General features: G+C 35.5%; 1 protein-coding gene across 2 annotated transcripts; it reads right to left on the reverse strand.

Annotated features, from left to right (window-relative positions):
• Positions 1-2,789: 2,789 nt before the first annotated feature.
• On the reverse strand, positions 2,790-12,214 carry idh1 (isocitrate dehydrogenase (NADP(+)) 1). Of its 2 annotated transcripts, none has more exons than XM_039682604.2 (9): positions 12,063-12,214; positions 9,810-9,939; positions 7,019-7,310; positions 6,715-6,820; positions 5,344-5,521; positions 4,913-5,064; positions 4,126-4,266; positions 3,832-3,994; positions 2,790-3,534 (listed from the first exon to the last, which is right to left on the reverse strand). In XM_039682604.2, exons 1-9 carry the CDS (start codon positions 12,094-12,096, stop codon positions 3,441-3,443), a joined length of 1,290 nt encoding a protein of 429 aa, XP_039538538.2. In that variant the 5' UTR covers positions 12,097-12,214; the 3' UTR covers positions 2,790-3,440. The 2 variants fall into 2 exon arrangements, with proteins under 2 accessions (XP_039538538.2, XP_039538539.2); XM_039682605.2 differs by lacking the exon at positions 12,063-12,214 and adding an exon at positions 10,772-10,959.
• Between the last annotated feature and the right edge of the window lie 942 nt (positions 12,215-13,156).

Consider the following 13,156-nt stretch of genomic DNA (forward strand, 5'->3'; position numbering starts at 1 on the left):
GCAATCTGCTAATGGATGCTGATTGGTCAGTGAAGGACTGATTAAGACCAGAGACACCGCTTGATGGAATCATGGCTTCCGAAGCGGACTGAACTCTCACACATGTATTTAACTGTGTCAGCTGTGTTGTCAATGCCTCAAGAGCAAAGAAAGAGCAGAGCGCAAAAGCATAAGACATAATAAATACATAGGGCGCTTTGGAACGTTGCTGCGATAGTTTTCCTATTGTGGAAAAAGCATTTTTTGACCCGATTTTAGCAATAACCAAGATAACTGATGTATAACTGAAAGATAATATGGTACAACTACAGTGCAATGCAAATAGTAGGCCTAAATATAAGATAAAGTGAGAAGTAGCCTAATAGTAAATAGTTTAGTCAATACAATAAACAAATAGTATACAGCGAATAAAATGCTATATAAAATAAAGGTTATAAAATGAAATGACACAACCCTGCTTATTTTTGTTAAATTTCAGTTTTACTGATCAGTAGCCTAATAGACATAACAGTAGGCTAAGTAAAAGTTATATGAACTTATACAAGACGAGAAATAAAGTAAACGTTTGGATTCAGACAAATTGGATACAACGTTAAAAAGCCAAAATATAAAGTTATACTTCACTTTGCCCTCAGCCAAAAACGTTTACCAGGAAACAAACGATAGATTAATGAGATGAAAGATCGCCCGTTAGATATACACAAGACGAATTATTGAGAAATGTTTAACCAGAGCCAGCGTAATTTCTTATTCTCTGCCGTTACCTTTAAGAGAGAAAAATGAGACCCTCTCATCGGTCCGGGTATCTCCCTCTGCAAGCTTCTTGCAAGGTTGTTGTGTCCGCCTTTATTGTCCATCTTCACTCTTCACGTCATTGTGCTGCCATCTAGTGAATAAACTATCACAATCTCCTCAACTGAAAACATTTGATTTCGTAACAAGAAACTCCACGACAATGTGATATTTTGATTTTTGTCGCAACAAATAAGTTCAAAATGTAATAAACAGAGTAAGGTATAATTTGGGCTAAATGTTTTAAGATGTCTTTGTTACAGCGTAATTATAATTTCTCGCGAGAGAGCGGCACAATTCACTTATTAACTAAAAATATTAAAATATTAAGAATTTAACAAATTTACACAGCAAGTCGAAAACAATTGTCTATCAGTGCACGTATTGTAAATCAGTGCACGTAAAAGTTGTGATTAAAGTCAGTTTATACAGTTAATATATTTAACATAAGCGCATAGTCATTTTATAGCTTCATCTAACACCTTTAAATACATTTATTCATTTAAACTCTGCGTGATAGCCTAATAATTGATGAACTAAAACGGTACATGCGTGATCGATTAAGGGAATAACATAAATAATATCTAAATTATACAAATTTATTATTCTGGCTCACATAAAATCTCATATAAAGTGATATCCCCACGCTCCTTTATATATAAAGGAGCACATGGGGACATTCAAATTAATTAACCAAACGTGGATGTTTTGCCTCTAAGAAATGAACATTGTTATTATGTTTTGACTGATGTGAAGCTGATTTGATGCAATATTGTGAAAAGCGCTATATAAATAGCCTATACTTGACTAATTCTAAATAAGCATTACTAAAAGCCAGACGATTTTGTCTTTAAAAATAATTTGCTATGTACGTGGTACCTTTAAACCGGTGGAGCGACTTCATCGCATCAGACATGTCACTTTGCTCACAGCTGATTGGCCCAAGTTCGGTTTGCAACCTCTAACCTGGAACATATCCTGCCTTGGATCTGGCTGTGGAGAGTTACTATGGCGATGAACAGTGCTAAAAACCAAACCACTTTCATGGTGCCTAAAACCCTTTGGCACAAACTAAACTGAAATATACTTGGCTAGTAGCCACCAAAACCGGCTGCATGGTAGGCTATAGGCTCCAAATTTCACACACTCCAAGTTCAATTAAACCATTAAAATATGAAGAGTTCAGATGCAAAAGCCTCTAAGTGCCATTTGAAATTTTCTCCTAGAATGATCATTTTTATCAAGCCTGTATATTTAAATTCAGTAATTTCACTTAAATTGCAATGAAGATTACCTATTAATTGTCATTTAAGTGAAATTACTGAACTTAAACATGATAAAAATTATCATTCTAGGAGAAAATTTCAAATGGCACTTAGAGGCTTTTGCATCTGAACTCTTCATATGCAGAACATATTTTAAATATTTCAAATTTGACATAATGAGGGTAGAACAAAACACTAAACTTAGTTAAGGTATTCATCTGACAAAATTATTTGGCAAAAAGGGCTACAACTAATACAGGTTTTATTACACTATGCAAAAAAAATCACAAATAAAACAAAGCACAACTACTCAATAAATTGCAAATACATTAAAGATTTTCTGAATAAAGGGTAAAGATGTCAATTTTCCTAGGCCAGACATCACTTTTGGTTACTTCTGTACACTGTGAAATACTCACAAGAGTAAGAACTCTGTCTTTTACCCTTTTGGAAGCAACCATTAGGTTGAGTGGCTCCTTAGATTGTAGGATTTTATGGAAGTTATCACAAAGACTTTTAATCATGGCATTATTCCACTCATTTACATTGTTTTGAGCATGGACTCTGCTTGAAGTATTTAAAAATGTGATATAAATTTGTTTGCCATTGAATTATTAAAGTGGATGCCAAATAGTAGAGCTGAAGCCCCATGTCACTTTACAATACGTAACACCTTATTTAAATTCACACAACAAACATATTTACTACATTAACAAGATCAGACAAAGAAGATACTCTTCTTAAAAAGTCTCATTTATTATTGACGTCATATCACAAGACCGGATCATCACATGAGCACACAGACTGACATAAACCGAAACATATAAGGAAATTAGTTTGTAAAACGGTGACAGACAGTGGTACAGTGTTGAAGAATGAAGAGGAATGTCTACCGGTGTTAACTACCAGCATTTTAGTTAAAAGCAGGTATTTACATTAAGACCTAATCTTCCGGTTCTTGGGATGCCTTCAAGAGTGTCTGTCTGAAGACGAGACAATTACAGATGCATTTGATAAGGCAACAGGTATTCAAGCACCTGAGAGATGGGCTGCACTATAGCAGAGTAGAACATTAATACACATATTTATGCACTACAGGGGGCATGATTAAAAATAAAATGGCAATGATAAAATGTATAAATATAGCTAATTTCTAATATGAATGCTTCCAATTTGTTTTTAAAAGAATAATGAAGGTTACAGTGGCTCATTCCATTTGAAAAAGGCACTTTCATGTCTTCCAGTTGAAAGTGCACTGCTTCCCCTACTGGTTGAAGTGGTGAAGTCAATTTATCTGTCTTTGGTCCCGGTTAGACAGGAGATGCGGCTTGACGTGGGTTGAGGGCTGCATGTGCTTGGACACCTCATCAAAATCCTGCATCTTCACAGTTTGGGCTGGCTTGACAACTTTATCTTCAGATTCTCGGCCAGTTTGTCCAAGAACTCAAAAGTGTTGAGGTAATCTGAGCGTGCAACACTTCAAAGAAATAAACAGAAAGAAGTGCATAAATATCAGAACTATCCTTGGACAGGCATGGATATACTTTAAAAACTGTATTTTTACAGAAAGTCGTTAGTGTTTTTTTAAATTTTTTTTATGCAATATCACTTTAACACTGAATTTGAGCTGAGTCCCCTATAAGACATCATCAAATACCCATTTCTAACACCACTGTTTAACTGACAAAACCATAATAACCGAGAAATCGATCCAATGACCTTCAATAAATGACATATTTTAGAGCAAGTGACCCAGAGTAGATACTGAACGTACCCAGACATGCCCTTGATGCAGATGGCCAGGTCCTTGGTCATGAAACCAGCTTCAATGGTCTCAATACAAACGGCCTCTAGTGCCTCAGCAAAAACACGCAGCTCAGCGTTCTTATCCAGCTCCGCCCGGTGCAGCAGCCCTCGCGTCCACGCAAAGATCGAGGCTGACGGGATAAAATTGTGAGTCTATGAAGCTGCATTGTGTGCTGAGCGTTGTTTTTATATGATCATGAAAAACAGTTCCAATGGCATCATCTGTGGATTTTATTGATTAAGACCGAAGTGTTTTCCTCACCGATGGGGTTGGTGGACGTCTCCTTGCCCTGCTGGTGCATACGATAATGCCGCGTGACGGTGCCATGGGCTGCCTCAGCTTCTACGGTACGCCCGTCAGGACATACAAGCACGCTGGTCATCATACCCAGTGACCCATAACCTAGAGACAGAGATCAAAAAGTTTACTCACTATAAATTTCCTCATTCTTTTATAATACATTCACAAAGAGCAATGCCAACCCATTACGCAAATTCACGAAAGGGCTTAAATTAATACATATTTCACACCCGGCCACCACAAAGACATGAATAGGATTTAAACTCAAAATTATACACTACCATACAAAAGTTTGGCGTTGGCAAGATTTTTTTTTAAATGCTTTTGTAAGATGTTTCTTTTATGCTTAACAAAGCTGCATTTATTTGATCAAATGTAATTTATTCCTGTGAAGGAAAAGGCATTACTCCAGTCTTCAGTGTCACACGATCCTTCAGAAATCATTTTAATATGCGGATTTTTTTTTTTTTTTAAAGGGTATTATATTCATGTAAAAATATTTATTGTCAATTTGAATCAACTCGATGCTTCACTTTAAGATAAAAGTCTTAAAAAAAAAAAAAAAAGGAAAATAAAAATTAAAAAATCTCACTGACCTCCAACTTTTTAATAGTAAGGTAATCATTGTTATTATGTTCAGTGCCGAGCAATTCATTTATTCCATAGATTGTTTGGTATTGGGTTGGGTGCAAAAGATAAATATCTTAACATAAATGTGGTAATTTCACTGCATATTAGTTTAACTCACCCTGAGCTACAGAGTCTGACTGTACGTCTCCATCATAGTTCTTGCAGGCCCAAATAAAGCCACCTTCAGACTTCATGGCCTGAGCCACCATGTCATCAATTAGCCGATGCTCATACCAGATCCCTTTGGCCTCATACTGAGCCTTGTAGTCTCTGCAACACACACACAGTGTCAGAATGCTATTGTTACAAAAGCAACTTTCTATATTTATTTTTCAGCTTGTTCAGTATAAGCATACAAAATTATGATTAAATGTTCATACTTTAATGCCATGACAGGAGAAAATCTTTTATAATAAAACAATGCCATGTGTTTATTGAAAAATAGCTTCTTAGTTCAAAAGTTCAATGCTTCTTTAGTTCAAAAGACCCTGTGTAACTAGATTATTTATTCAATGACAATTCATAAGCAACCATTTTATGGTTACTAACTTTTCATAGATCTCCTGGAAAATATCTTTGAAACGGCCATCATATTTCTTCAGGATGGTGTTCTTGGTGCTGAGATACATCGGCCAGCCTTTGGTCAACCCCATCTGTAAAGAGCTGTGAGCAAAGTCTCGGATTGAGCTGTCCGTGTTGTACATCCCCAGAGCAACTCCACCAGTACCTGAACATAATATGTTAATTATATCATTATGTAATCATGACATTTGTTGAGCAAAACTGGTCTGAATCTGAAAGCAGATATGCTTGTGCAAAATTATATTTAGCAACAAGTAGGCTACATTCCAAATGAATTCAAATCCAATATTTGCACAATAATTTCATCGGATCAGTTTGCAGACCCAGGAGTGTGTTAATCTCAGGTCACAGTACACTCTAATGACATAATCATACAGAGACATTTACACATCTTTCCTTACTCAATAGTAGGTGAAAAACAGTATGTGAAAAAAGTAGTACATAAGATTTCACAATGATGTCAATTATTAGAGCAAATGTAATTAGCTACCACATCTTTTTGGCTACATTGTAGTTTGACAGAGTATCAAAGATTTTAGTAACTTTTACCCTCTACTTAACTCAATTTTAAAAAAAGTAGGCATATATATATATATACATATAAGCTATCCTATAAGTTATAATTTTCACTCTATATAACAAATAATATTAAGTAGAATGAAATAGTCAAAGCCTACTTGCACTGGACATCATATGAGATGAGGCCAATGACATCCAGTGCAAGAAGGCTTTGACTATTTCATTCTACTTAATATTATTTGTTATATTGAAGAGGCCTTTTTAAAGGATATTGGCTTATTAATGAAATCATTTTCACTCTAAGGTACCTGTAATTTTATTCAAACATGGTTTTCTGGTACTCTTTACACCTCACCAAACATTCACAGTGTTTATAAAATAGTTATAAATACCCTCTACTTCCAGCAAGATTCTGACGTGCGCATACAAATGAACAAATTACAATCCCATGAGGACACAGGAGAGGATTTGTGAATAGCAGTGAAGACAAACAACTGACACTGGTAGGTCACTTCACATGACAATGATACCATGATGAATGTAGTATATCTGGATTACATTAATACTTCATACATACATACTATATAGAACAGACTTTTTTCACAAAGTCACAAAGTAACACTTATTCAAGTATTTAGAGAGTATGCGATTTCCGATGCATCCAAGGACTACAGATTCTACAGGCTTAATGATGAATTCATTAATGAAAGAACATTTGTACATAATTGTACATTTTTATGTCATTGTGGCATTAAAAAAAACCATACTTCTAAACATAATTTTAAAACACCAACACTATTGTAAATCAATGTAGGTTACCTTCAAAGTCATGGACAACAAACTTAAGCGGCTCTCCTCCATTTTTGGGAGTGTACGTCATTTCCACCTTTCCAGGGCCTGGGACAACAAAATCTGTAGCTTTGTACTGTAAAAGTGGAGAGGACATGTTATGTCAGAAGACTTTTTACCTGTAACGTTCTCTTACCAAGATTAAAGGATGTTTTCTTAGGCATGTACAACAGCAGTGATATGAAAAAGAAAAAAGAAAAAAAAAAACAGAACAAATTCACAATTAGATTTAATTATAAACATTGTAACATATGCACGAGTAGGAGCTCCTCACTTGGTCACCATGTGCGTGTCTGCCGATAATTATAGGCTTGATCCACCCTGGAACCAAGCGGGGAATGTTTTTGCAGATAATAGCCTCTCTGAACACAGTGCCACCCAGGATGTTCCTGATTGTTCCATTGGGAGAGCGCCACATCTTCTTGAGCTTGAACTCCTCCACACGCTTCTCATCAGGAGTGATGGTGGCGCACTTGATGCCGACGTTGTAGCGCCTCACAGCCTCCGCCGCCTCAACAGTCACCTTGTCGTCAGTGGCATCACGGTTCTCCATTCCCAGGTCAAAGCTACACAGCAAAAAAAAAAAAAAAAGTTTTACTCATCCATGAGAACTAATCTGTGATGTTCTTAACATTAATAATCATTATGCATTTCTATGCAAATCATATTTTAGCAGTCAAAAAAATCTGATAATAATAAAGCTCTATTATAAATGTTCTATTATTGAAGCTGATTCAAGTGGAGAGGCAGAAAAATGCATTTTATAAACCTTAGCGCCAGAGAAGAAAGTACGCAGCCATCTTCAGAATTTTGTGTTTGAACAACTGTTTTTGCGGAAGCTCTGTATATTTCTATAACATTGCAGTAGTAGAGTAATTAGCTGGTGAAGTGTTTTTACTTATTGTAGTTATCATGCGCACTGTAATGTTTGAAGCAGATGTCGTAACTAAAGCCATTAAAAATGTCAGTAAGCCGGGAAGATTCTAAAATTAGTGGTTCATTAAAATGGATAATTAAGTTCATTAAAAGATCTTATCTTCATGCTGTGGAAATACAAACCGTAAGACAGGCTACATAAGGTATATAGCTTATAGCAGATAGCGAGCAGGCTTCTGTCTGACCTGGGTATTGTTCCGATCCCATTCCCTTCGCTTACCAGCCTACATAATACTTTACAATAAAATGTCTCTAAAGGATATTTTTTTTCAAAAAAGGTTATTAAAAAAAAAGTGTATTACTCAGTTCATACTGACAGCCAAATTTGTAATGTTGGACTTGTAACACAATCAGAGCACTAGCAATCAGAAGATGGCGCCCCACGGCACACTTTAAATGAGGTCAATGGGAAACTACAGCCATGGTAACTAAAACACAAGAGTTACTTTCTTACTGTGATAAAAACAGACAGAATACTACAATTTAAAATAACTTTTCTATTTTAATTTATTTTTAAATGTAATTTATTCATGTGATGGGAAAGCTGAATTTTCAGCATCATTACTCCAGTCTTAAGTGTCAGAAATCATTCTAATATGCTGATTTGGTGCTCAAGAAAACTTTCTTATCATCAACGTTGAAATTTTTTTTTTTTTTTTAAATTGCAAATGTTTTACTGTCACTTTTGATCAATTGAACGCATCCTTCTTCCTGAACAAAAGGATTAATTACTTTCAAAGAATAAGGTCACTAAACCTTTAAATCGTAGTGTACATGCTTTTTTTGCCTTCTTGTAGTAGGGGGACAAAATCTGTGGAATTCTGCAGAAAGCATAACATAGTAAACTGTGTTTCATTAGCTGAGCAGAGAGTACTAGAGCCAAATAGTTTCAAAATTATTTCATTTATTATTCATATCCCCATATATTTCATTTAGTAAATACTTTGTGATCTCCAGCCACCAAAAACATGCCTTCAAACCTTTGAATAGTCTAAAACTAAAGTTAAATCCATTCCACACTGATTTAAAGTCATCCAGGCAACTCTCACTTGTGCTCTGAGCAGTTGAGCAAATGAAAGGCCTCATCTGTTCTGGATATGTGTGACTGAAATAATAAAGGCGTCTTCTCAGAGTCTCTACAACTAGCGAGGAAGATTGTGAGATACTTTACACACTTTAAATGAGATATATAACACGGGGGGTGGAACTTTCCCATACTTTCCTTGTCCTCGGGCCTAGCCATTGTGAAGTATGCTGTGACCTTTCACCCACTTTACTTAAACTCCCTGGTGCGATAATGATTGTGAAAAACGGTTGGTGGTGCTAGAGGATTTAGACATTTCATAACAATTTATGGTACATTTTTAGGGTCTGCCATAGGCTTAGGTCACTTTAATCTGTCAATAAAAGCCTGCAGTGCTCAACAATCCGACTAAAGGATGTTGAGAGGTAAAGATACGCAAACAATCTTATAACTCAAGCTTAAAGAGCAGTTCAGTGACTGAATTAAGTGACGACACCTTGTTTGCTAACATGCTGATAATACACTTATCACACTGATAAAGTTTTAGTTGTAACACTATTTTATCATACTTCAGGTCAAGTTTATGCACTTTATTTATACTTCATACTTATACTTACATACATATAGAGAGCCACTCAGATCAAACTTTAACTACAAGCTCAAAGTTCAGATGCTGATGTTTCATGACAATTTCAAACACAGAAAGGGATGTTGGGTAATAAATGTTCTAACTTATGGGATGATAACAATTTCTTTGACCTTGAGGGTTACCACATTGTTGCCTGAGAAATCTATACTGACAAACAGGAAATGCCTTATTTGTAAAACTTGGCAGGTACCTGCTCAGTGGTGTGATTATTGATAGTAATGCAGTTATTGCCATATTTTTAAAATATATAGAAATAAAAAAGATTTCAAAAAGAGCTCCATATTAATTTATAATCTACTGTATTGATATGGCATCAACTTTAGTACTATGGTTACCCTGGCAAATGTTTGTAATGCATGACTAATTGGCTGTAAAGTTGCATTAAATCAGATTAACGTGTTCATAAGGGAAATCAAATATAATGAGAGAAACGCGCGCAAGCACACTTAATCTCACCTGTGCAGGTCCAGCTCCAGATAAGGAAAGATGAGTTTCTCTTTTATGAGCTCCCATATTACCCTGGTCATCTCATCTCCTTGCATCTCGACCACAGAACCGGCTTTGATCTTCTGAGACATTTTGGACCCTGGAAGATCGATGACAGTTATATATGGAGGTGTTAGTACTTACTCCCTGAAGAATAAATAGATTCCATTGAGAAAAAAAGTTACACAACCAGTGAGTCAGCATTTTTGACTTAAACCTGTTTTAACAGACAGCATTTTTGAACAGGCAGCACCATGTGTTAGATTTAGAAGTCTGTAGCATGTAACAAAAAATTGTTTATATGGGTTTTTATATGTTTTTTTTTTTTTTAAATACTGCTGTTCTTTTAAGTGCCTTGAAATAAAATGCAAGTACAGTTCAGTATGGTATTACTATCTCTGTACTAATGCCACAGCTTGTGAAAGATATCAGTTAGTTATTATTATTATGTTTCATGTATTTATTTTTCAGAATCAGATAAAGTGACAGCACTTGACAAACAGGCAGCCATTATGTAATATGACACTAGGCTTGTATCCACCACGAGAAGAGTGTATCAATGTATCACTATTATTATTTTTTGCAGTTGATACTGGTGTTGCATTAAGCAACTAGAACAAAGGTCAAATACAGGACTGATTAACACACATAACTTGATGTTTTAATAAATGAATCGTAATGATGCAATTTAGTCGAATCTGGGGGTTATTTTACGATTTGTCGTATAAAGTGATTAATGCAAAATAAACAATCCATTAAAAATGTAAACTATAGATGACCAGCGAGTTTGTAAAAAGGTATTTTCTGATGAATGCACCAGTGTTTTCTTCGATAATGCTCAGCATACCAGTCGCACTTTGCAGGAAACCTCCAATCAAACGACAACGACTGTAATGTGATTTAGGAAAAAACACAACCCATACGAAGCCTACCTTTTGTCTTGAGGTTTTACGGGAGAAAAATGAATAGATCTCTCTCTGATAGTTGATGTGTTATGGAAGCTTGAAAGGTTTCGGACTAGTCTTGAAAGGCGTTGTTTCGTATCAGCTGAGCGGATGGCATAGGCTCTCCCCTGCTCTGCACTCCTCAAACAGATAATCATCCACCAATCCAAGAGAATAAGGAACTAACTCAAACGACTAGCCCTTCCCTCATTATGAATCATATTTGGAGGCATGTTTCTGGACATTAGCTGTTTGAAATGGTACAGACACCTGTCTTCCTTTAGGTGGCGCTATACAGCTCAAAAAACAGAATCCTTCACTGAGCTGCACATTTTCTCACCTTCTAAAAATGCAAAAAATTCCAGTAAGACTAACAACGACTTTGAAAAAAAAAAACCTAGCAAAAAATTACCTTTTATTTTGACATCATATATTGACATCCGCAAAAAACGTTCCATTTTGACATTGGTATGTACCCGACTTCTCACTTTCACACTGAATTCTGACGTTTCATTTTCTAGAAGTTTTGGACAATATTTTAAACATAAATGCAAAACAATTACAACAACACCTCTCATCCATCCTCTCTCATTTCCAGAAGGAATTGGTGATCTTAACAAAAAAGGCATTATCTTAAGGTGAATTTGATTTTGATTTGTATTTGTTAACTACGTTTTAAGTTTTTGCAAGTTTTGGATTTCATTCAAGAAAAAAAAACAAACAAACAAAAAAACGTCAGATGCAGCGCGGAGAAAATGCCACGTGACTACGGCGGCCGTCTTGTCAATATTTATTTTATTATTAATTAACAACCGAACTGAAAACAAACAACAGTTGAAACTGAAAAATATGTTTAGACCCATCGTTACTGACAACTTCGAGATAATCAGGGCCACCAGCCCTGCCCATTTTGGACACACCATTTTAGACGACCCCCTTGCAATTCTACTCACTTTTATCATTCTATTAACTTACCCGTCTATCTAGCATATGTCTATTTTAAGGTATTGCGTTCTACTTAAAGGTAAATGCTGTTAAGTATGCAGTCATTTGGTGTAACATACATCGCGTCATAAGAGCGCGTCTCAATTTTACCCCCCAAAGTAACAGAAAGCTAGAGCTTTCATGATATTCATATCCCAAATTGTTAATGATTTAGAAGCTGCCTTTACACAAAACAAATAGGTGAGATTTCTAGTAGTTATCATTAATCCTGCTAACTTAGCAGCAGGAAGATAATACAGGCAACTGAGGCAAGACAGATCCAGGTTCAGCCTACCCCCAAAACGCATTCTGTTTCTTGAGCAATCCATATTCTCAGTCCACCATCGCGAGCACGCTGCTCTCCATGTGAGAAACTGTAGCTATATCCACTGAGTTCGCGTGAGGAGCAGTAAAGGACAAGTCGAGGACAAGTCCATGAAAGAGCAGTAGTTTCCTGCCTGAGTGCAGTATTCATACTTACCGGCAGATGTCACAATTCCATTGTTTACAAGTCTCCAAGTGTATACTGTAAATGGCACAGGGGTTTTCTGTAGGCTATTTTAAATGACACGGAGCCCCAAATATGATCAGCCTTATGCGAGGAACCCCAATTCTAAAATGACTGGCTACATTTTCATAAAGACCATTTGATAATATCTTTTACAGTCTGTCTGTCGTCCTTTAGAATGTTTTGGGCTTATTGAATTTGAGTCTGCACTCTGCAGGCCAAGGACAGGAGACACATTTTACATTTGAGAGTTTGTTTTACCATAGAAGAGAAAAAGAAGAATGTTTTTGTTTGTGGTGAAGGATATAACGTTACAGTAAGATATGCAGTAGCCTATAAATAAACTTGCTATGATTACTACATGTATTCTTCTCTTTATATTTTGAAATACAGTATTTCCACCTCAGTGAGTTGTGAAATAGTTTTATTTTTTGCCTTTGTCAAATCACGTTAAATTTTTATATAATTTTACATAATAAAAACAGTTTAACTATGTGTTCAAGTGTTTTACTGTTACCTCTTTTACTGTTTTACTGTTACATGTTTTTATGCAGATGATAAAAAAGGAGAAATGCTAAGATCTTAGAAGAAACGTTACATTTTGTACAATTTTAACAATTAAAAAAATGTGGTGTAACCATTTGAAAAGTACTAAAATGCTTGCCTTGCACATAACCACATAACTATTATATTTCTAAAAACATTTTCAGACGTGGCTTTCAAGGTAAACAAATATATTGTAACTGAAAAAAATGTGCAATTCATGAGTTCAAAACGCGTTTTTGATTTGGCTTTACACATCTACATTTGCAAACATTTATTTTTAAATAATTCTCAAGTTTAAAAAAAATTAAATTTTAAATATCTTATAAATATCTAAA

This window comes from Pimephales promelas, chromosome 7, assembly GCF_988280905.1.
Source record: "Pimephales promelas chromosome 7, fPimPro1.hap1.1, whole genome shotgun sequence".
Classification (NCBI taxonomy): Eukaryota; Metazoa; Chordata; class Actinopteri; order Cypriniformes; family Leuciscidae; genus Pimephales; species Pimephales promelas.